The following is a 24,731-nucleotide window of genomic DNA, read 5'->3' on the forward strand; positions in this document are numbered from 1 at the left end:
AACAGTTTGTGATTTAATCTTGTCTCCTGTTAGTAAGAGATTACTAAGGCTAAAATGTCCTATCTTTCCCTAAGTATATGAGGCCACATTTTGGTTGGCAAAAGTATACTTAGATGTTCAGTGAAGAATCCCAGTTAGCACCACAGTTGGTGTAAAAAGCATTTTTTATTTGTTTATGTTCATTAGGTTTTCTGACAGATTTCTAAAGGGCATTATTTCCCCCAAAGTATGTTTCCTTATTTTGGTAATCAGATTCAGTGTTTCCAGTATTGGGAAAAAATACTTATGTAGATCAGGAAACATAAATACTGTGCCCTCCCTGTTACAATTTCTGTGATGTCTTGAAAACAAATTCTAAAAAATGTCAACCTCTCTAATGAGAAATTTGTCATTACAGTCTTCTCATTAGGAAAAAAACTTGAGACTAACCATAAAGTGAAATGACCTGTATTGCCTTATCCAGAGATGCACACTTTGTCCAAGTCACAAGGTGGACATGGGGTCCTGTGCAGTTTATTACCACTTAACAGATTGGATGTCTTAGTCTTGATAGCAGTCTATTGGTATGCTCTTGCCCCACAGAAATACAGGACAACTTACTCTGTCCTACTACAAAAGCTAGTTAAGGTATCACAGACTGCATTTGCCTCATTTTAGAGTACAACCACACCAGCAACTGCCTCTTACCCAATTTGAGGTAACTTATCATGTTCTGCCCATTTGATTTTTTTGTTACTTGCTACTGCCTATATTGCCTATAAACACAGCATCATTAAAATTGTCATTATGTACTTAACATCCTACCCAGTGTTTCACAGTGCTAGGCTTTTATTTTGCAGCATTTGTGTTGGCCGAGTCCTGGCAATGTGAGATAGTGAGGAAACCACATCAGCAGTCAGTTTGTGGTATAGTGTTCTCTTACAGAGAGAAGTATGTATGTGCTGCTAGGGGAAAAATTGTGTTAATTCTCACTTTCTAATCTTATTTTTTACATTTTCTGGGATTTTATAGTGAATTTACAGCCTCTGTTGGTACATGAGTAGGAAATAGTATACAACTAGCAGTTAACTGTAATTCAAAATGTGCCCAGTTTGCTGCTAGAAAGTTTGTTTTATGTTACTGCACAAATCACGGGATGTCAGTAACCTTTATGTTCTCAATTTGGATGGATATCCTTTTACTGAATAAGCCAGAAGAAACTTATGTAAGAATTTACAAGCAGAAGAATAATACGCTGAAGAGATGCTTTCTCCTTCTTTACTGAGACAAATTTATTAAGTAGAAGAGAAAACTTTTAAAGTTTTTCTTCCCTATTTTTTTTTATAGATGAAAAAGCCCATAGAATTTATCTTATGTAATTCAGGTATCTTCTGCTGTTTGTAGGCAAATGTTACCCTAGCTTTCTAATCAGTCAAGTGTGATAGTTCAGTGTTAGAATAGGAAGTTACAACTACAGGCACTGTGTATTTTCATGTAATTTATTCCTATCTCATCCTCATGAAATTATCAAATATATACCATACACCTTACAGGTATAGCACACTTGGAGTCCAATAAACAGTGTCTTAAGTTCTTGGACATATATTTCCTCCTCCAGAAACTCTTGCAAGTATTCAGCCTCTGTCACTACTCTCAAACATATTTAGTGTATGATGTGAAGCCCAGAGAAATCAATATTCACAAATATTCACAAAATTTTGAATATACTTGAAAAACTATTATGTACCAAAAAATCATATCTGTATATGTTGGAATGGAATATAAAATGATATATTACAACTGTGGGTTTTTTATTAATAAGCCCCCAGGGATTGACATTTATTTTAATCAAATTTTCTCTATATATATCTTCAATGGTTCTGCAGCACATGGTGTAACCCAGTTCACAGTGCTTACTTTTAAATGCAGAGGGTTAAGAGTGCACTGCTGTGGATTTTTGAAATATAAAGGTACTTATTTTCCTTTTCTTATTGACATGTATTATTATATTCTATGACTAAACCACACTTTGAGCTTCCCATAGTGATATTGTTTGTTTGTACTTTGTCACTCAGGCTAATATTTTTCCTTATTTCATTAAATAAGTCTTTTGGCCTTTTCTCTAGTTTGACAGATTTCTGTTTTGAGGGAAAAATGTAAGAAAAAAAATTACTTTTTGTTCTTCTTTGCAGTTTCCTTCTCTCAAACTTATATCAACAGTATTAATTCAAATATCTGCATATTCCTCTAGGCCTGTTTCATTTGTGAGCTGATGGATAATCTGCAATGGTAAAAAAAAATATCAATACAATGCTTCCACTCTATATAAACATTTGTTACTGATCTTAATAGGTGTGCGTAAGGTAGAGTTAATTTTGGGCATGATAAAACCTGTTGGCAAATACTATCATGGTGTGGGATATTCCTTTTACAGTGTGAGGCTCTGAAAAGCAGTTATTTCTCTACAGATTAGCAAATACAGAAAGAATAACGTGAAGAACAGGATCATTCTCAGCTGCCACTCCTGTTGCTGCAACTCATTATGCCTTGTGTCTCCAAAACTTTGTTATGAGCAATTATATCTTTTGAAGTAGGTAGCTAGAAAAACCATACTCCCTAAAGGTTCCCCAAAGATTCACCATCTGTCAAAAGTGAGCCACTGTGCCACCTTTATGATTGACTGGTATCTTACACCTACATTCTCACACCTACTGTAACATATTGCTCTTGAGAAGCGTATTGCCTCACTCATATCCACTCTTCTTCTAAGACATTCCTATTATGTATCATAATAAACCAAGACAAAATGCAATTGTTTACTCTAGCAAGAAATAATTATGATATCCCAGAGGAATATGTAAGTAAACGCATTTCATGGTTGCTTTTTTACCAACTAGGTCCCTGCTAGAGTTTTCAGAAAGTCCAGTTATGTCATACTGCAAGAATCTCAGCTTTTCCCACATGCTCACGTTCACTGGTCCACCCCAAAGGTTAGTTACATCCATATATTACCAGAGAGAACTACAAGTTATTAGTCTGTCCAGAGATCAACAAATATGAGTACAATTTTTAATAAGCAGTCAAGGTCTTAATTTGTAAAAGCCATGGAGTGGTTTATTTGAACAAGATCTAAATTATCTCAATCAAATTTGTAAAAAATCAAAACCTATCTGAAGTTACAGTGAGCTTTGGATCCTCTGGAAGGTAAAAGGCTGTGAGACTTTATGGCAGCTGCAGCATGCCTTGTGTGTGTTGTGTCTAGAACAAAGGGAGCCTGCAGAGCTGTGAACCTACACCTTTTATTAATGTTCTACTTGCTAAGCTATCTAGATATAATGCCACCAGATTTTTCTGAGGAAAGAAACTTATAATAATCTTTTAACAACATGACTCAAAATGCAATGTGACTACTTCCACTTCAGCAATAGTCCCCACAAGAGGGGAAAAGAAGGGAAGATAATTATTATAAACAAGACCATATAATAGCTACTGCAAGATAAAAGTGGTACTGAGACAGTGATGTAAATAATCTTGATGTTTTCACCACAGCATCACTGAATGGCTGGTGTTTTGGGAGAAAGATCCAGTGGAGATTCTGCTTAATTTGGGGTTTGGTGCAGAAGAACCTGATGTCCGCACAAAAATCCCTCCTCGCTTCCTCAGTGGTGTTTCTGTGGCAAAAGGATTTGACGTCCAAGCCTTTTTGGAAGCTCAGAAGAAGCAGATGGACATTGAGAGGCCAAATCTACATGGTAAGGAGAAACATTTTGGCAAAAGGAGAAGTTTTAGCCATAAACAATGTGGGAACTGAGAGGGTAGAGAAGAGGCTTATGAAAGAAAAATAATGAAAAAGAGACATATTTAGGAGACATTGAGGAGCCTTTTGTGACAATGATACTTCCTGATATGACTGAAGTACTGTTTAGCTCTACTCAGGTATGGACTCTGATTTATGTGCTAAAGCTACACAGCTTGTGGCATTTTAAAACAAAACTGCATATTGTCTGTAAGACCTACCCCACAATCAGAGATAGTCCTTGGTGTTGCAGAGGCTGCAGAATTAAATGTGTCCATTGACTCATCCACTTCACCAGCAGTACATTAATATGTACTGACCATCACTGGTGATGTAAGTCAATAGAGAATATTGGAACAAAACACGCAAGACTCCATTTTCTTCATGCAGGAAAAGCCCTTCTTTATTCACATAACTAATTTTTATACAGTTTTACAGACCTTGTGTGTGACTCCAATTGGTTAGTAGCTTTCTTGCCAATTACTCTATTGGTTAGTAAAAGGTATGTTACTTGTCCATCAAATCTCTCTATTCTCAAGTTGTTTGCATATTTTCTTTACTGATTCTCATGGGCTAGATTTAATGTTTATGCAGGTGCTAGTTGTTTTTCACCTAGTAATAGATTGTTATGTTAACAAACTATTCATACTAGGACTGTTTTCACAAGGGAACTTGCAAAGTGCTAGCTTCACTTATAAGAAATGACAGGCCAGCATCGATCTACCAGAGCAGGCCTGATTTTATGACGCCTTTCTTTTATAATTTTTCTACCTGACTGCAACAGAGAAGATATGGCATTCAGCCAGGCAGATGTGGGCCTACATTCCCTTTTACCTTTGGTGGGTTCCTCTCACAGGACAATGTTCACAGCAGATTACAAATTATTAACTTCCCATGACTAGAGGTGCCAGGGCTTGTGCATTAGACCCTAAGTAGAGCCTAACAGTTCTGTGGTTCAAATATGCATTAAGGGTAGATGAGGATCATATTTTAAGTACAACAAGTTCCTTGTTCAAAATGGCACTATTTAAAGCACTCAGTCTTGAGTTTTATTAATTTAGATTATTTTACTTCTTGTTTTGTGTATTTTTCTATTGAGAAATGAATACAAGGTCTTCACCCTGAAGATATTTCTGCATTAAAATGGAATTGTAAATCCTCTGGTATATCATACATCTGAGAAGTGCCTTTTTGACATAATATTCCCACAATTTGACATCATATTCCCACATATTCCTGTGCCACAAGTTGTGGCACAGGATAGCCAGATGGCTCTTGAAATCTTCTGTTTACTGAAGATGCTCTGAAGCAAGATCTCTCACACAGCCCATGTATTGTTGTGTAGAACAAGATGGATGGAATAAGAATTTTAAGTGATATGTCAAAGCATTGTGAAAAATGTGATCCTCCTGCTCCCTCCCAGTCCCTCTCCTTTTATAGCAAGGCCTGTGCACTTATTTCAATATTTACAGCAAACCGATACATAAAACAGGTTTCTCAGCTCTCACTTTATTTCTGTCCTTAGAGAGAGGGAAGAGAGGGATCTGAGCTATTGGGTGTGAGTGGATGGAGATGTATTTGATGAGAGGACTCTTAAATGGATAAGAAATTGGTTGGATGGATGTAGTAGTAGTAGTCAATGGCTCAGAGTCCCGATGGTCTCTGGGATCCAGTGCAGCTTCAGCAAATTTGCAGATGACACCAAGCTGGGTGGTACAGTTGACACACCTGAAGAACACGATGTCATGCAGAGGAACCTGGACAAACTCAAGAAGTGGCCCTATGGGACTCCCATGGAGTTTAATAAAACCAAGTGCAAAATGCTGCCTCTGGCTCAGGCTGGGGGATGAACAGATTGAGAGCAGTCTTGCCAAGAAAGAATAGGGGATGGGTTGATGGATGAGAGTCTGGACAGGACCCAAGAATGTGTGCTTGCAGCCCAGAGAGCCAAATGTGTCTTTGGCTGCATCAAATTAAGCATGGCCAGGAGGTTGAAAGAGGTGATTCTGCCTCTCTGCTTTGCTCTTTTGAGATCCCATCTGGAGGGCTGCATCCATCTCTGGGGTCCCCAAGCCATAAGGGACCTATTAGAACAAGTCAAAAAGAAGGTTACCAAGATGATCAGAGGGATGGAGCTTTTAGGAGGAAAAGGGAAAATGCTATGATGAAAAGCTAAGAGAGTTGGGATTATTCAGCCTGAAGAAAGAGAGGGCTTCATAATGACCTAGTTACTGCCTTCCCTTCAGTACCTGAAGGTAGGGACAAGAAGGCTGATGAGGGACTTTTTTATAAGAGCATGTAGTGATGGGATTTGAGAGAATGGCTTCATACTGAAAGAGAATACATTTAGATTAGGTGTTAGGAAGAAATCCTTTACTGTGGTGTTGGTGAGGCACTGGAACAAGTTGCCCAGGGAAGTTGTGGATGCCCCATCCCTGGAAGAGTTCCAGGCCAGGTTAGATGAAGCTCTGAGCAACCTGCTGTACTGCACTGAAATTTTCCCTGCCTAGGGCAGGAGAATTGGAATTAGATAGTCTTTAAGGTTTCTTCCAACCCAAGGCATTCTATGATCCTGTTATGGTGGATGGAAACTAGGAAAGTAGAAAATTAGATGGGAATGAAAGCAGAAAAAAGCCTTTGAGAGGAGTTTGCATAGTGTAAGTAGACAGTCAGTAACCAATGTGTAATTTCATTACGTGTTGTATTTGTTTTGGTATAGGGCAAATTTGGGAGAAAATTTAAAGTTGTTTTTTTTTTTTTAGAAAAAAGATTTAAGTGTTTTTTTCCTTAATTGGTTTGGGAAAAGATTTTTTTAGAGCAAAGTGGGAAAAATTTGTTTATTTAATAGCCAAAATATTTTTTCATATAAAAATGAATAATATTGTACAATAAAAGCTTTCATTGCTCTAAAAGGAATTATAAGGTTAGAAAGTTTTCTTTGTATGTTGTAGTTTGGCTTATTCAGTCTTTTATTTGTCTTTTTGGTGTTGGAAATGTTGCAGTTCGGCCTTGATTTGGTGGGCTACAGATGTGACCTGTTGGTGCTTTTTTAGGTGTTTAGTTTAGAGTGGGTTTAAATAGTTTTAAGAGAAAGAGAACCTATAGTTAAAGGAATTATTTTTGCTTTAGTTACCTAAAAACTAATTAAAAGCGATGGAGAGCTCTGTCTTGTTTATACTGTTGCAGATAACATAGTTTAGGAGTAGGAATGTGAAGGAGTTAGTGTAATTTGTGAAAATAAACGTTGTGCTTTTTTTCCCTCTTTTTTGCTCTTAGAATTAGTTTTGAAGGTGCAAAACTTATTTTTGGGCTAAATAGATTTATGGGGATATAAGTATTATAAAGCTACTTTAGGACATTCTACTTTTTTCATATTGTTAGCTTATTAATAAAACTAAAATGTATTTAAACTCTATAAACACGTACATTATTTATATATATTATGTAGCTATATAGAGATAATGGTAATAACATTTAGTACATAGTGATATTTATACATAGTTTTTACTTAATAATTAGATTTTATTAGTTGTTTGATATTGTGTTGCTTTATTTTTTTGTATTATTTATTATATGTAACTTGTTTTTTGAGAAAAAACTGTTTTATGAATGGGTTTGTTTGTATTTGAGGCAGAATTAATTTTTTTTTTTAAATAAACTTCTGACATTATTGGGTATTGGCATTATAGGCTTTTTGTTTTTGTTGATTGAATGTAGGGGTTTAGATTGGGTATGGCTTATTCGATTAGTGGAGCTTTGGGTGTTACCTAACTAGGTGGCTGTTGTTAGATGTTGTTTTTAATCTTTGAAATTTTTTTTACTTAATGATTTTAAGGTGGTTTTTAATAGTTTTTGTTTGGTTGGTTTTTTTTCAGCTGGTGCATGGTAGGGGATATAGTACACTTAATGTGTTCTTTAGACTACATTTTGATAAGGTTGCTTTTGAAATTAGTCTCATTGTTTGACTTAATTTTTTTAAGGGTATTATGTTTCTAAAGGACTTTCTTTTTCAGGCTTAGGATGGTGTTATGGGCTGTACTGTGAGGCATAGAGTAGGGCTCTAGCTGTCTAGTGGTAGTTTTTACTAATGTGAGCATACAGCGTTTACTTTGGCATGTTTAGGGTAGTGTGATGTAGTTAATTTGCTAGGCTTCTTTAAATTTGGACTTTTGCTTATTATATTATTGGGGTTTTAATTTCTTGGCTTGCTTGATTGTAGCAGATGTTTTACAGTTATGGATAACTTGAGAAATAATGTTTATGGTTAAATTTTTTTTTTTGTTTTGTGTCTATTTATAAGTGGTATTTTTATTTTGATGACTTTAGGCAATATGAGCTTATTTAGCTAGGAACAACTTTATTTTGTGTTGTTAATTTAAGTCTATTTTTGACACTTCTATCTTTGTAGCTTGATTGATTTGCTTGTTTTGGTGCTTTTTATTATTTTTACTTTTGGAGATACGGGTATTTATATGGTGGACTTATAGGTCGTTTCTTTACTTGGCTAGTGATATATTTTTATTTTTTAGCAGCTTAAATTGGGGGTTTTATGCTACTAATGAGCTTTTTTTTCTTCCTTTTAAACTATTCTTATAGAGCTTTGGCTACAATTTATGAATTAATGTAGAGGTAGAGCTTTGGCTACTTTGTTTTTTAGCAATGTTTAGGGCTAGCTGAATTGCTTTGAGTTCAGTGAGTCGGCTTGATTTACTTTTTTTAGTAGCTTTTGTAATTTGTGTGAGGCTTTATATGGCTGGTTTTTGCTTTCGTTTTATTTTTCTAATGTGACAAGTACTATTAGTAAAAAGAGTGCAATATGGTTTTTTGTTGGCAGTTGTATGGTGGAGCTTTTTTAGCATGTGTTACTTGCTCTTGTTCTTTTTTGTTTATGAGACTAAAGTTTTTACTTTTAAGTTAATTTGTAATTACTTTTAAAATCTTAGGGCAATTTAGTTTTTTATATACAAGTGCACTGTGTGATGAGGGCAATTTACCGGCTTTATGTGGCATTGATGGCATGGTGAGTAGAGGGAAATTTTGTTTTGAATATTTACTCTAGTATTGGTAGTTGGGCTGCTAGGAGGAGTTGTACTTTAGTGTTGATTACTTTTGAGGAGGTTTGAACTGTTTTTTGGGTTGCTAAATTTTTTTTTTTGTTGGAGTGTAGTTGGCTTTAGACTTTTTGTAATTTTGGCTCTGGAATTGGTGGTCAACTTTTAGTTTTGCTAGGCACTTTTTGTTAAAGTTTCTAGGATAAACTATGGTTCTTGGCTGTAGAATAGAGCATGTTTTTTCTATTTGGTTTTGTTTTGACTGAGCAAAGGGCTATTGTATGAGTGATCTTTTGCTTAATTTGGGTAAAGGCTTATTGTTTAGGCCAGTGGTGTTTTGTGGGTGATTAAATAGAGAGGGCTTATAATTTGGTTGTAATCAGGAATGTGTATTTTTAAAAATCTTATGGTGCTTAGGAAAGCTTGTATTTAATTTTTCTTGATTGGTGGAGACATCATTTTGTCACAATGATGTTGATGACATTGGTGGGAATGTGACATTGTCTGTTTTGTCACTTTGCTTTTAGGAATTGGATCTCTTGAGCAGGTCCTTCAACTTTGCTTTTTGTGATGGCAAAATTGGCTTTTAAGGGAATAAGGATGATTTTTATTTTGTAAACACTTCTGTTGCTGTGTTCTTCTATACAATGATGTTATTGATGTATTGTAGAGTTTTGGAGCTTTAAATTTTTCTAATGAAGTTTGGATTAATTTATGGTAGATGGTAGGATTGTGCTTCTACCTCTGGGGCAATTGGTTCTAGGTGTGTTGAATGCCTCTTGACATGAAGGTAAATTGAGGCTTGCATTTTGCTGCTAAAGGAATGGAGAAAAATGCATTGGCAATGTTAATAGTGGCATACTATTTTGTTGCTTTGGATTTTAGCTTGTGTTGGAGTTTTTATATATTTGGTATAGTAGTGCTTAAAGGTGGAGTCACTTTATTTAAGGCACAATAGTCTATAGTTAATCTCTATTCTCTTTTAGATTTGCATATAGGCTAAATGGGGTTTTTGAAGGGTGAGTGGGTTTTGTTGTCTATCTTTTGGCTCTCCAGATCACAGATCATCTTATGGATGGACATCACCGCATTTTGAGTTGTTTTGTATTGTTGGTGGGGCATTGTTGAAGTGGCAATTGGTATTTGTTGCTTTTCTACTTTTAGGAGTCTTATTGTAGATGGGGTCTTTGATAGTTTAGGCAAGGTGTTTAATTACTTTAATGTCTTTTGTCTCTATAGCTGTTATCTTAAACACCCACCTGAGTCTTTTTGCGTCTTTTAAATACTTATTTTGGAGGAAGTCTATGCTTAAAAATCATGGGGCTTTTGGGCTAGTTACAATAGGGTGTTTCTTTTAATTATTTTTAGTTAGGCTCACATTAGTTTCTACTAAAGTAAAATCTTGTGATTTTCCTGTCATGCTAGCAATAGAAATAGATTCTGCCCCTACTTGTTTTGATGGGATTAATGTGCATTGCTCACTAGTGTCAACTAAGGCTTTATGTTTTTGTGGTTTTGATGTGCTAGGCTAATGAATCTATACAGCCTAAAAAACATGTTTTTTTCTAGCCTCTACCTGGCTAGAGGCAGGGCCCCTCCAAGCTTGGTTATCTTTTTTTAGGGCGGCATATATTTTGGAGGTTCTTTCAAGGGGATTGGACATGTCATCATCATCATTATGCTTTAGTTATGGCAGTTCAGTTATGGGCCATTGAAGTTGCTTCTTTTTTTGTGGAACTTCCTTTCTGAGTCTTATTGTTTTCTAATTCAAGCACCCATTGTGTTAGAGCAGGAGTAGATACCTGTCTTATTTTTTCATGTTTTTTTTTTATAATTATGCAGGAAGAACCACAGCTCAGTTTGTGGGGTGTATCTTTTTTCTCCATCTGGGGGATGTTTGCATTTAGTACAAGAATTTTTGATTTGTATTGCCAAGATTTGGAAAAAGCCCTCTTTCATCTCTTCTTTGAGTTTTTTGTGATTGTCTTCTAATTTTTGCAGACATGTTTTTATATCTGTGATTTTTGCATGTGTTGGGCCATGCAAAGCATTTGCATAAGTTTGGAGCTTCTTCACCATATCAAGTACAGTATCTTCCCTGTTATTTTGCATTTTTTTTTGTTAAAGCAGAGTGTATTCTTGTGGACAAAGTTGTACCAAGTCTGGATTTGTAGTGTGTAGGTCATCTGAGAAGACAATCTCTGCAATTGCCATTTCTCTCAAGCGTTGAATCCCTTGCTCTGTGGTCTTCTACTGGGTTTGTTGCATATAGAGATAGTTTGTACATAGAAATCTTTGTTCTACACTTCTCAGGACCCGTGCCCAGAGATTGTGAGGGTCAGCCCCGCTCATCATTTTTTGGTCAATAATCAGATTATGTGACAGGGATCTCAAATGCCTCGCTTCACTACTGTTTAGAATTGTAGCTTTTTTTGTAGCACTCTAAAGATGGAATACCTATAGATTTGTTAGGTTGTTGAGAGCAATCTTTTCTTAGGCTATGACGATTTTCTAGGGAAAATAACTTAATAGTGACTTCTGATTTTATGTCAGTTTTTGGCTTTGATGGTCCTTCCTCTGGATCATCATTATCGTCTATTGATCAGTTTTGGTTGTGTGTTTTCTGCCTCTCATGGTAGGAGCAACAGCCATTGGTTGAGGCTCACTGTCCAGTTTAGATATGGGCTTAGGCATACTGTTTGCTTTAGCTACAACTTGAGTAGCTGTGGTGTTGGCTGCAGCCTGAGTGATTGGGGTAGCTGTTGATTTATCTCCCTACCCCCCTGCTTCTGTCTGCTGCCTGTAGTGGTTTTGGTTTGTTAATTACTGCAGGACGAGTAGTGAGATGTTAGAAATCACAGCTATGGCCCGACCTGACCAGCTGTACTCCCTCTCCTACCCAGCAGCTGATGAGGGGTGGGAATGCACCCCGGGAAAAGGGGCTCAGCCCCATGGATGGGGCCACCTAGCGTGACCTGGTCAAGACAGGGGGATGGGGTGTATTACTTTTTTGTTGGTTGGAAGAGAAAGACAACTTTTCCAGGATTTTTCATCTTTAACATGTTTTTTTTCACAGAGGCATGTACAGCTTCTCAGTGGTTTTACACAGAAGCCTTTGTATTACTTCTGTAGATGTTTCTCATGTAAAACTACCACACTGCCCTATAGTATCCAGCAGTATGTGATGATATAGGCCAGGGCCTAGCTTATTTCAATGATCTTTTTTTCTTTAGAGTCATTATGACACTTTTCTTTGAGGTATTTCTCCACCTCAGCTAGGTTCTGTATTTGTTCACATGGAAAGTCTCAGGCTATCGGGTTAGAAAATTCTCTTAGAGTTTGGCCCATATTTTCCCATTCTTTACACTACTTAGGATTTTTCATGTCTGGGTCAGGGGTCTAATCAGCTCCTCTGGACATCTCAGCCTTTATTCTAGACAAATTTCAGACTATATAAAGGAAATTTACTGGATTAAATAGTAGGGCAGTGGTATCTTCAACATTTAGCGGAAATTTAACATTTTCACCAAGTGACTTAACAGATTCAAAGGAGAAGAAGGAAAGGCTGAAAAGCATCATCTCCTGTTCCTCCTCTAACAAATTGGGTGCAATTACTAATAAACTCTTAAAACATGCTATTGGAACTAGGATGTAGGGTAGGATTGTTATATGTAAAATTAATTGGGCCAAATTTATTATTAAAAAAAAATAGATTTTTATTTTGCAACCGTGATACAGTCCAAGATAGCCACAATCCAATCAAAAAGGACAGTGCTGAGCCTGGGTATTGATGCTGGGTGAGACACAGGTCCAACTGCTACAGCATAAGGTCCCCTATGTTCACCCTGACTGTCCTGTATGAGCGATTTTTATACCGTTTATTTTGCCCGAGGCTGAGTCCCTTTTCTTCCTTTCAGACTTTCACATATTCATGTAGAGTCCTTTCTCTGCGATGAACTGAACAAAACCATGTCCGGGAGTGATGCTCATCCATGATCAAGTTCCCAGAATGAACCTGGCATTGAGATGTATCTCCCTGATGGCTCTGGCTATCTCAATCTTAGATATTTATCAAGTATTCATCATCCAGGTGTTCCTGGATCACCTTGAGGAACGATCCATCTACAGGCTGGCTAAATTCATTCATTTGCAAATGAAGTTCTCCTTCCTCTTGTCCATGATGGTTTTGACACTGTGATGCAATCCCTGACACTGACTTGCACACTTAAAACTCTTTTATAAGAATGTTTCTCACCAGCAAAATATATATAGACATATAAATAATTTTATATGCACAAATCCCATATACACATAACAGGATGAAGAAACCATAAACTGTACTTATTTTGAACAGTCTCTTTGGTGCTGGAAAAGCTGCTGCCCAGGCTCAGCTCAGTAGGCCACAGGTGCTAGCTGCTGGTGCTTTTCTCAGTGCTTGGTCTAGAGCAGGTTTAAACAGTTCTACAAAAAAGAGAAACTACAGTCTAGGGAATTCCTCTGCCTCAGCTAGCTAAAAACTAACTAAACGCAAAGGAGAGCTCTGTCTCACCATCTGTACGTGCTGCAGACAACACAGTCTAGGAGCAGTAATGTGGAAGAGTGAGTGCAGTTTCTGAAAACAAACTGTGCTTCTTCTCACCCAGCCTTTTGCTCTCAGAATCAGTCTTAAAGGTGCAACACTTATTTTTAGGTGAAACAGACAAATGGGGATACAAGCATCATAAAGTCACTCCGGGACACTTGTCCTGTAGTCATCCTCAGTGTGCAGAATTGGACAATTGAAAATCTTCTGTACAGTCTTCTACAGTCCCTGTAATGTCAATGAGAAGAATAAATTCACAGAGAACAGTATTTAGCTGCACTTGACCCAATGAATTCAGCACTCTATGATTTTCTAATATAAAGAACTACACACTGATGTCTCTATGTAATCTGAACTGGTCCTTTTGAAGCAAAAGGAAAAATGTAGCCAATTTTTAATGAAGTAATTAGCATGTGTCTCAGCACTGCAAGTTTGAATAATCATGGTACCTGCTTATTTAAAGTTATGAGTTCTAATAATCATATTGTCTCCCATTCTGCCAAACTTATGAACATTTAGGACAGCTGGAAGTACTTGACCATGTAGTCAGTGCCCTCTCATCTTTGCTGACCCATGTCAATACCCAACAGACCAAAGCACAGGACACTGGCAGGGGTGACACTAGTCTACTGGATGCTGCAAAACTCAGACCTGAGATTACACAATTGAAGTGGAAAAGAATAAGTGAGCTCCTGTAAAGGTCTTCTCAGCAACCAATGCTACTGCCTCATTTAAAAGACAGAAGTCTGCTAAGAAAGGCAGGAACTTTCCTGGAACAGAAAGATGACCCCCTCTCTCCAAATTATTATTAATTCAAAATTATGTGGCTTCCAGGCAAAAAATGCAGGAAAAATAACAATTCTTTACTAGACTATATATATATATCAAGACAAACAACAACAACAACAGCAATAGCAATCAAAGAAAATCCAATAACAGCATTTCCCCACCCATTTAGCAATTTCCCCTTTGGTGTAGTTGCAAGAACAACTGGCAGGGGAAACTGTTGGCCTGCACTGAGGCAGAGGGGCTGTAGTACCTTCCTGACAGCTTCAGGGGGAACTGCAATGCAAGAGCGGGATCTCCCTGGTGGTGATGATAGCTCAGATGAGGGAGAGGGAAGAAGGGTCGACTTCCCCAGGCACCACATAGACTGTGCTGGTCTCTCTCAGCACTGGCAGCAGGTGAAGTCTTTCGGTGGAGTAGCTGGGACTTTCTTTTTCTCTTGCAAGCAATGGCCATACAAGCCCACAGCGGGCAGAGGTCGGTACTAAAAATGGCCGCATGGGAGATATCCAAAGTGAAAAAAAACCCACAAAACTGCCTCTGCTCCCAGCTGGGAAAAACATTGATGACCCCCCAGCTAAAAAACTTGCCAAAACCACTTCTCCCCATCCCCCAGAATTATTCCAACAGTTTGCCAAGGCACTCAGCCACATTTTCTGTATTTTAATTGCCCACCATTCATTCCCTCCTGGTCATCAACTGTGCCTTCCTCACAATGTCCTCCTTTTCAGGTAATAAATGGCAGAAAATTCACCACAAAAATAAAACCCACATCAGCTACTGAAACAGGGCTCACTAGTACTTGGGTAAGCCAACTTGCCCATATTCTCCAGAAAAAAGCAACCCTCTTCTTGTGCAGATGTTGCTGGTGGGGGGACAGTCCAAGCACACATTTCACTTGTCTGACACACTAACAAGTTCCAGGAAACAAATATGCCTTAGCATATCCTACATCCCAGTGCCCACCAATGCCATCAAAGAGTGGCCTTCATTGCACCTTGATGCAGAACAGCCCCACCATTCTCCTGCATGCAAGGTACCTGCTATAAACAGGCCAAGAAAAGTTTCTATTTCTGGTGGCCCACATGCTCAAAAAAGTGGCTGACCTAACCTGCAAGGCGCCAGATTCTTTTGTAATCTAAGAGGTAACCTGGATTTTGTACTTTATCTCCATTCTATTTACAGTATAAGTTTGATTCCTTTTTTCAGGATGGAAGTTAAACTAAATATTTTCAACAAACACCATGCAACAGCATTATGGGGAAAATTATTAGAACTCACACTATTCATTGGGGGTTTGATAATTTTAAATTGTCTTTGTGTTAGGTTATTGTCAAAGAAGTCACCACTGAAGTTATTGAGATAGGATTCTTTCAACCAGTATGATAGTGTAAGGTGCCAATGTTTTTATACAGCACTAGATATTGGGGTTTTTTTTATAGTAGTAAGTTTCAGGGTCAATGATACATATGGTAAAGAATATTTTTATAGATCTATTCATTGACCAGGGTTGATCCTTTCTTCCTATCTTTCTTTTTTTCCCCAAGCTAATTTCCTAGTGTGCTTTTTCAGAAGGTTGCATGGCAAAATTAGCCTTACTTTATAGCAGTGCTTGAAATAATGTATCACTCTGTAAACTGAGCATACTATAACCCTAATAAAGCATTGTGAAAGTTTAGGCTGAGGTGGTAGCATTCTTCTTGAGGAAAAGATATTTATCTTTTTAAGTCCATCCAAAAGTGTATTTTTCTGTGATTAGGTTGGTGCCACTTTTCTCTCAGTAGAGCTTGTTCAAGAGTTGGAGAATGGACCTAATTATCAGCCTCAGTAGGAAATAAGAGTGGTTTTTATAGATCTGCAGCATTACAAATTTATAGTCCTGGAGCAACCTCTATGTCTTTCTAAGGCACTTAGCATGCTGAACTTACAGCTCCATGACTAGAAGGTCACACAAAAGGTCACTTTTGTGTGACCTGACAGAACAGTAAGCCCAGGTGATCATAAACTCCTCAAACAGATGTCTAAGACAATTTGGTAAATGCTGTATTCTCAAATTAGATAGGATATATATTGTTTAACCTCTGAGTATTCTCTACCACAACATTAAATTAGGACCATGTACTTTTTGAAACCATGTGATCCTTCTCTCTTATTCTAGCCTTTGAAAATGAGAATTAGAGGCTGTTTAATGTACAGACTGCATGGAGAACACACCCAACCTCAATGTTACTGTGTTACTTGTGTGTAATAGATCCCCTCCTCTCTGATTTTTTTTTTTTTTCTGAAGGAGTTTATGCAGCACTATGACATGATATACTCATCAATATTATGAAAAAGTCAAATGGGTCTAGAGTAAAAAAAACATCTGACCTTACAGATATTCTTTGACAAAAATATTTTCTTGGATTTCTTCTGCTAAGTAATTTCTTTTTCTTAGAGATATTTCTCTGAGTTTGTTCAAACAAAATTATTAACAAAATTATTAGTGTATTATAACCTTTATGAATTTATTACTTTGACCTAGGCTTGGAAAAGTTCTGAGACTATTTTAAAGAGAAGGCTACAAAAAGAGAACCATCTGAAAGATGTTATGTTTTTATCTTGAAACATTTAGAATTTTTGTTTGTTTTTTACTTTTGCTACTAACTTCCCCAACAATAAAAATAATTACCAATAGTAAGAATTCTTCCTCCTTTCTTTTCAGGTTCAGATTTTGAGGATCAATCTCTATGTGGAAATGCTCCTGACACCCCTTCACCTGAGTGCTAAGAAATAATTTGGCTGGTTTTATTTTTAAAAATAAAAGTTATCTTCCCATCTAGCTGCTTTTAAACTTTAGCTGAAAAATAAATTTTTTCTCTCTGCTCTCATCATGTCTGGCACTTGAATGCATCCTTCTAGACATAAAAGTCTAGATGATATGACTTGCTCAATCTTAGGGCTGTAAAATATACTTAGTTTACCAAGGAGACTCAAGGAGTGCACATAAAGAGGGTATATCTAACACACACCACTTTGAGCGTGTAAGGTCCCAGTCTCATGCTTTAAGCAGACCTCTCTGCTCTTCTGCTATAAATGAGTAATGTGATGGTTGGCTCTCACAATTAAAAGTTAGATATTATGTGTATGCTAAGGTAAGTTTGCAGATATATATTGATGCTATTGTAATATGTAATATGGCTCGGTGGGAAGGGGTGGCGGCTTGGGGCTGTGAGGCAGGGTTGCGCACTACGAGACCAGCGACTGGTGCCTCTTGGCAGGGGCCCCGGCACTGTGGACTCAGCTGTGCGAGGCTGTCTGTGGCAACTCGGGGTGCCAAGAGCAGTGGTGCCCGGCAGGGCTGACCCAGAGCGCCAGGCTGCGGAGTCTTCTCTGCAGTGTCTGCCAGCACACGGAGCCGTGGGGCCAGGGCGCTGGGCCATGGAGGCTTCCCAGCAGTCTGACAGAGTGGAGCTGCATGAGTGTGGGGGACCACATGCACTGCTTGCACTAATGTGCCAAGAAGGGAGACCAGGGCATGGAGGCTTCCCCTCAACCCGTCGGCGTAAAGACCACAAGTGTAGTACTGCATGTGGCTGCCTGCACTGGTGTACTGAGGGTGCCAGGGCACCAAGCCAAAGCAGGAGAGGAGTGGCAGAACTGACCCAGTGGTACAGGGGTGCCTGGACCCTAAGCAGGTTGTTTATTTGCTTTTGTTTTCTGAGAAGGTAAAGCTCCTTCCCTTTCTTCCCTTTCTTCCCTTTCTTCCCTTTCTTCCCTTTCTTCCCTTTCTTCCCTTTCTTCCTGTCTTGGTTAGACTAGACAGGAGTCTGTGAAAGAGGGCAAAGCCTCCTGTGCAATGGAGAACGGCAAACCCCCCTCCCTCTGAATTACGAGGATCTTTAAATTAAAAGGCTCTCAGGCAAAGATATGGGAGTGGGAGTAACAATTCTTTACTAGGAGAAAACTAGACAACAATTTAAAAAGGCAAATGCAATCGGTACAAACAAAACCAGTGAAAGAAAAAGTCTAGAACCTGAGGAATGCCAGTATCAGTTTTGCTGGGACAATTGCTTTCCCTTGCAATAGTTGATGAGTTGCAGCTGAAGTGGTGATCTTTAGAAGGGTATAATTTTCCTCTGAAGATCTGGTGGCAGTGGGGGCCGGTCTTCCTCTGCGCCGGGGTTGCCTCTGAGCTCCGCTGCCGTCGCCTCTGCGCGCGCCGGCTGCTTCGCTGCGAGTGCCGCCGAAGAGAGAGAGAGCGAGAGCTGCTTTTCTGGGAATCCCGCGAAGAGAGAGAGAGAGCTGCTTCTCTCGGAGTCCCGCGAAGAAGAGAGAGAGCTGCTTCTCTCGGAGTCCCGCGAAGAAGAGAGAGAGAGCTGCTTCTCCCCTCTGGGTGGGACCCCTCACGGTGTTACATTTTTTCAGCCCTTCATTGAATCAGTCAAAGGTGTATAAACAAACCATTGTCTCTGAGAGAGATAACAAAAACCTGTCCAACCGGTTCGCCTTCGACAGATGGCAAATGGAATACAAGCTTATCTTACAACCCAGGACATTATCCACCCCTTATTCTATTTCCATCTGCACACCATGAAATCTTACACCCAGTTCTCTCTTAAGACCAAGTTTCCCTGTGGTACACAGCGGGTCTCCCCATCTTCCTGCATTACCCACCAAGTGTAACCAGGTCCTTGAGCAAAGACAATCCCACGAATGGGTTGGTCTTTGCCTGAGGTGGGATTAATCCAAACAGTTTTCCCTAAAATACCTTTCATATGTACTACAGGGACCTTATCTCCATCTACTGCGTGTAAGGGTTCTGACTGAGCAGGGCCAGCTCGATTGACAGACCCCCGGGTGTTGACTATCCAGGTTGCTTTTGCCAGGTTAATTTCCCAGTTTCTAAATGTTCCCCCACCGAGTGCCTTCAGGGTAGTCTTAAGGAGTCCGTTGCACCGTTCAACTTTGCCGGCAGCTGGAGCATGATAGGGAATATGATATATCCATTCGATACCATGTTCTCTGGCCCAGGTGTTGATAAGGCTGTTCTTGAAATGGGTGCCGTTGTCAGACTCAATTCTCTCAGGGGTGCCGTGTCTCCACAGGACTTGTTTTTCCAAGCCTAAGATGGTGTTCCGGGCAGTGGCATGAGGTACAGGGAAAGTCTCCAGCCATCCAGTGGTGGCTTCTACCATGGTCAGCACGTAGCGCTTGCCTTGGCGTGTCTGGGGCAGTGTGATGTAGTCAATCTGCCAGGCCTCCCCATACTTGTACTTGGACCACCGCCCACCATACCATAGGGGCTTCACTCTCTTGGCCTGTTTGATGGCAGCACACGTCTCACAGTCATGGATAACCTGGGAAACACTGTCCATGGTTAGATCCACCCCTCGGTCTCGTGCCCACTTGTAGGTGGCATCTCTGCCCTGATGACCTGAGGCATCATGAGCCCATCGAGCCAGGAACAACTCCCCCTTATGGTGCCAATCTAAGTCTATCTTTGACACCTCTATTTTTGCTGCCTGATCTACCTGCTCGTTGTTCCGGTGCTCCTCATTAGCCCGACTTTTGGGGACATGGGCATCTACATGACGGACTTTCACCGTCAGCTTTTCCACCCGAGAGGCAATGTCTTTCCATATATCAGCAGCCCAGATTGGCTTTCCTCTACGTTGCCAGTTGGCCTTCCTCCACCTTCCCAGCCAGCCCCACAGAGCATTGGCTACCATCCATGAATCAGTATAAAGGTAGAGCTTTGGCCACTTCTCCCTTTCAGCAATGTCCAGAGCCAGCTGAACGGCCTTGAGTTCAGCGAGTTGGCTCGATCCACCTTCTCCTTCGGTAGCTTGTGCAACTTGGCGTGTGGGGCTCCATACGGCTGCTTTCCACTTCCGGTTCATCCCTACGATGCGACAGGAACCGTCAGTGAAAAGAGCGTAGCAGGTCTCCTCTGCTGGTAGTTGGTTGTATGGTGGAGCTTCTTCAGCCCTTGCCACTTGTACCTGCTCCTCATCATCAGTGAGACCAAAGTTTTCACCTTCTGGCCAGTTCGTAATTATCTCCAAAATCCCAGGGCGATTCAGGTTTCCAATACGGGCGCGTTGAGTGATGAGGGCAATCCATTTGCTCCATGTGGCGTCAGTGGCATGGTGGGTAGTAGGAACCTTTCCTTTAAACATCCACCCCAGCACCGGTAGTCGGGGTGCCAGGAGGAGTTGTGTTTCTGTGCCAATTACTTCCGAGGCGGCTTGAACTCCTTCAAAGGCAGCCAAGATTTCCTTCTCTGTGGGAGTGTAGTTGGCTTCAGACCCTCTGTAACTTCGGCTCCAGAATCCCAGTGGTCGGCCTCGAGTCTCCCCAGGCACTTTCTGCCAAAGGCTCCAAGACAACCCATGGTTCCCGGCTGCAGAGTAGAGCACATTCTTGACCTCTGGTCCCGTTCTGACTGGGCCAAGGGCTACAGCATGAGCGATCTCCTGCTTGATCTGGGTGAAGGCTTGTTGCTGCTCAGGGCCCCAGTGGAAATCATTCTTCTTTCGGGTAACCAGATAAAGAGGGCTCACAATCTGGCTATACTCAGGAATGTGCATTCTCCAGAAACCTATGGCACCCAGGAAAGCTTGTGTTTCCTTTTTGCTGGTTGGTGGGGACATAGCTGTGATCTTGTTGATGACCTCAGTGGGAATCTGGCGCCGTCCATCTTGCCATTTCACTCCCAGGAACTGGATCTCTCGGGCAGGTCCCTTGACTTTGCTCTTCTTGATGGCAAAGCCAGCTTCTAGTAGTATCTGGATGATCCTCTCACCTTTCTCAAACACTTCTGCCGCTGTGCTCCCCCACACAATGATGTCATCAATGTATTGCAGGTGTTCTGGAGCCTCACCCTTTTCTAGTGCAGCCTGGATCAGTCCATGGCAGATGGTGGGGCTGTGTTTCCACCCCTGGGGCAGTCGGTTCCAGGTGTACTGCACGCCCCTCCAGGTGAAAGCGAACTGAGGCCTGCATTCTGCTGCCAGAGGAATGGAGAAAAACGCATTAGCAATATCAATGGTGGCATACCACTTTGCTGCCTTGGACTCCAGCTCGTACTGGAGTTCCAGCATGTCCGGCACAGCAGCGCTCAGCGGTGGAGTCACTTCATTTAAGCCACGATAGTCCACAGTCAATCTCCATTCTTTGTCAGATTTGCGCACAGGCCAGATGGGGCTGTTGAAGGGTGAGTGGGTTTTGCTGACCACCCCTTGGCTCTCCAGCTCCCGAATCATTTTGTGGATGGGGATCACGGCATCTCGATCCGTCCGATACTGCCGGCGGTGCACTGTCGAGGTCGCAATTGGCACGCGTTGTTCTTCCACCCTTAGGAGTCCTACTGCAGAGGGGTTTTCTGACAGTCCAGGCAAGGTGTTCAATTGCTTAATGTCTTCTGCCTCTACAGCGGCTATTCCAAAAGCCCACCTGAGTCCCTTTGGGTCTTTGTAATATCCGTTCCGGAGGAAGTCTATGCCTAGGATACACGGAGCATCTGGGCCAGTCACTATAGGGTGTTTCTTCCACTCCTTCCCAGTCAGGTTCACCTCAGCTTCCACCAGAGTCAATTGTTGTGATCCCCCTGTCACACCAGCAATGGAAACAGGCTCTGCCCCCACATGTCCCGATGGTATCAGAGTACACTGTGCACCAGTATCAACTAAAGCATCATATTTTTGTGGCTCTGATGTGCCAGGCCATCGGATCCACACTGTCCAGAAGATCCGGTTTTCCCGTGCCTCTCCCTGGCTAGAGACAGGGCCCCTCTAACACTGGTTATCATTCCTTCCCTGGGCATACATACTAGAGGTCCCTTCAAGGGGGTCTGACAGATCGTACCCACAAGCTTGGTCACGGGAGGTTGAGGCTACCTTCACTTTGGTGGAACTCCCCCGGTTAGAGTTTCCCTCCTTGAGTTGACGGACCCGTGCTGCCAGGACAGAAGTGGGTTTCCCATCCCACCTCCCCATGTCTTCCCCATGGTCATGCAGGAAGAACCACAGATTAGCCCTTGGGGTGTACCCTCTCTCTCTAGCTGGGGATTGTTGGGTGCTGATTCTGGGGCCTGTGACTCTCACAGGTGCTGTATTAACCTTCCTTATCTCCTCCCTCATCTCCTCTTTAAACTCCTTAATCACAGCTGAGATATGAGCCTGCATTGGGCCATTAATCATACTCTCATAATTCCTAAGTTTGTTGGCAACAGAACCTATTGTCTCCCGGTGGGTGTCAGCATTGATCGTCGCAATGAAGGTGGCGTATTGAGATGGCCCAAGATTTGCCAGACTCCACAGCATTTGTCCCGTACACCTGACCTTGTCAGGGTCATTATTGTGTCGTCCATCCCTCCCAAAGAGTACCTCCAATACTGCCACTTCTCTCAGCTGTTGGATCCCTTCCTCGAGGGTCTTCCAGCGCATTCTATGATGGTGCTCTTGCATTCTCTCTCTGTGGATAAACCTCTCCCTGACACTCATTAAGAGCCGCTCCCAGAGAGAAAGGGACCCTGGTTCCCTTACAAAAACCTGATTTATACCCGAGTCCTGGGTCAAGGGTCCCAAGTTCCTTGCCTCACTACCGTCCAGCTGCACGCCTGTACCCATAAGATCCCAAACCCGGAGTAGCCAGGTAGCATAAGCCTCACGCCCTCGTCGCACAATGTCTTTATGCAGATTGCGAAGACTTTCGTACGTCAGGGACTCGGTGATGATAGCAATCTCTGGCTCCCCTGTGGGTTGTGAGGTTCCTCCATTCCTGTCCCTATCTGCAGGGTGCTCTGCTTTCACCTTAGACTTCCTTGTTTCTACCGGGGCCACTGCTGCTGACCGTGACTGCCCTTGTGGTTCAGCTGGAACCTGGACAGTTGTAACATTAGTGGGTTCCACAGCTGTACTATTAGACTGTCCCTCCTCAAGGCAAAGGGCCGGTTTCTCACCAGCTGGGGAAATGCACTCCTTCAGCATCTCTCGTATCTCCTTAACCAGAACCCTCACCCAATCTGGGCGGTTCATTTCTGAGGTGGGCTGTGGGGCAGGGTCAGGCTCTGGAGCAGCAGCATCTCGAGTCTGTGGTGTAGGTGTGAGGGTAGTTATCCAGGTTAATCTTCCCTTATCTCTGAATGCTAAATATAACAGGACTATCAGCAACACCACCCATTGTATGGTATCATTAGCACTTATAAAGGATCTTAACCCTTTGAGAACTGGTGGAGCAGACCCAAAAAGATGGTTAAAAGGTTGAGAGAAAGTTTGCCCAGGTGCTATTTCCTCGCAGTAGGTACCGTTATTAAAGTAACCCCAAAAACATACAGTTAACGTGTGATAGCTATGAATCCATGTACCTGCCTTCCAGAGGAAATTAAAGATCCATGAATTCCTCACCCAATTAACCCAGAAGCCAAACTTGATAACAGACACCGTAGCCTTAGTCATAGGACCCATTTTTAGATAAGGGTCTGCAAATGGGAAAAGTATAGCTACGATCACATGCCACCCAAACCAAGGTAAACTAGACCACATGGTGATGCTGAAGATGTTTTTACACACAACAAAACCAAATTACTTAAGAACTGTTAATCCTTTTTCCCTCTCAATGCCCTCGGGCCTCACGTTGATGCGCCAAATTCTGTCTTGGTTAGACTAGACAGGAGTCTGTAAAAGAGGGCAAAGCCTCCTGTGCAATGGAGAACGGCAAACCCCCCTCCCTCTGAATTACGAGGATCTTTAAATTAAAAGGCTCTCAGGCAAAGATATGGGAGTGGGAGTAACAATTCTTTACTAGGAGAAAACTAGACAACAATTTAAAAAGGCAAATGCAATCGGTACAAACAAAACCAGTGAAAGAAAAAGTCTAGAACCTGAGGAATGCCAGTATCAGTTTTGCTGGGACAATTGCTTTCCCTTGCAATAGTTGATGAGTTGCAGCTGAAGTGGTGATCTTTAGAAGGGTATAATTTTCCTCTGAAGATCTGGTGGCAGTGGGGGCCGGTCTTCCTCTGCGCCGGGGTTGCCTCTGAGCTCCGCTGCCGTCGCCTCTGCGCGCGCCGGCTGCTTCGCTGCGAGTGCCGCCGAAGAGAGAGAGAGCGAGAGCTGCTTTTCTGGGAATCCCGCGAAGAGAGAGAGAGAGCTGCTTCTCTCGGAGTCCCGCGAAGAAGAGAGAGAGAGCTGCTTCTCCCCTCTGGGTGGGACCCCTCACGGTGTTACATTTTTTCAGCCCTTCATTGAATCAGTCAAAGGTGTATAAACAAACCATTGTCTCTGAGAGAGATAACAAAAACCTGTCCAACCGGTTCGCCTTCGACAGATGGCAAATGGAATACAAGCTTATCTTACAACCCAGGACACTTCCCTTCCTTTCCTTCCTTCCCTTCCTTCCCTTCCTTTCCTTCTTTTCCTTCCTTTCCTTCCTTTCCTTCCTTTCCTTTTCCTTCTTTTCTTTCTTTTCTCCTAGCTACTCAAGGTGAGCTCTGTTGGGAGAGCTTGTGGTTGGTCTACTGAGGAGGCAGGCTCTGTCTAGAGAGCCTGTGGTT

General features: G+C 41.4%; 1 protein-coding gene across 3 annotated transcripts in view; it reads left to right on the top strand.

Moving 5' to 3' along the window:
• The window catches only part of LOC146768255 (protein ITPRID1-like), a 52,981-nt gene that overhangs the window by 13,552 nt on the left and 14,698 nt on the right, over window positions 1-24,731 (top strand). For 2 of the 3 annotated variants that reach the window (XM_085570882.1, XM_085570889.1), the window contains 2 exons: window positions 3,529-3,731; window positions 16,899-17,675. In XM_085570882.1, coding sequence (XP_085427008.1) covers window positions 3,529-3,731; window positions 16,899-16,963 — 268 coding nt within the window. In that variant the 3' untranslated portion in view covers window positions 16,964-17,675. Of the gene's footprint in view, window positions 1-3,528; window positions 3,732-16,898; window positions 17,676-24,731 lie in introns of those variants that run through there. The other variant, XM_085570894.1, reaches the window with a different exon arrangement.

Source organism: Lonchura striata, chromosome 2 (genome assembly GCF_050655825.1).
Source record: "Lonchura striata isolate lonStrDom1 chromosome 2, ASM5065582v1, whole genome shotgun sequence".
NCBI lineage: Eukaryota > Metazoa > Chordata > Aves > Passeriformes > Estrildidae > Lonchura > Lonchura striata.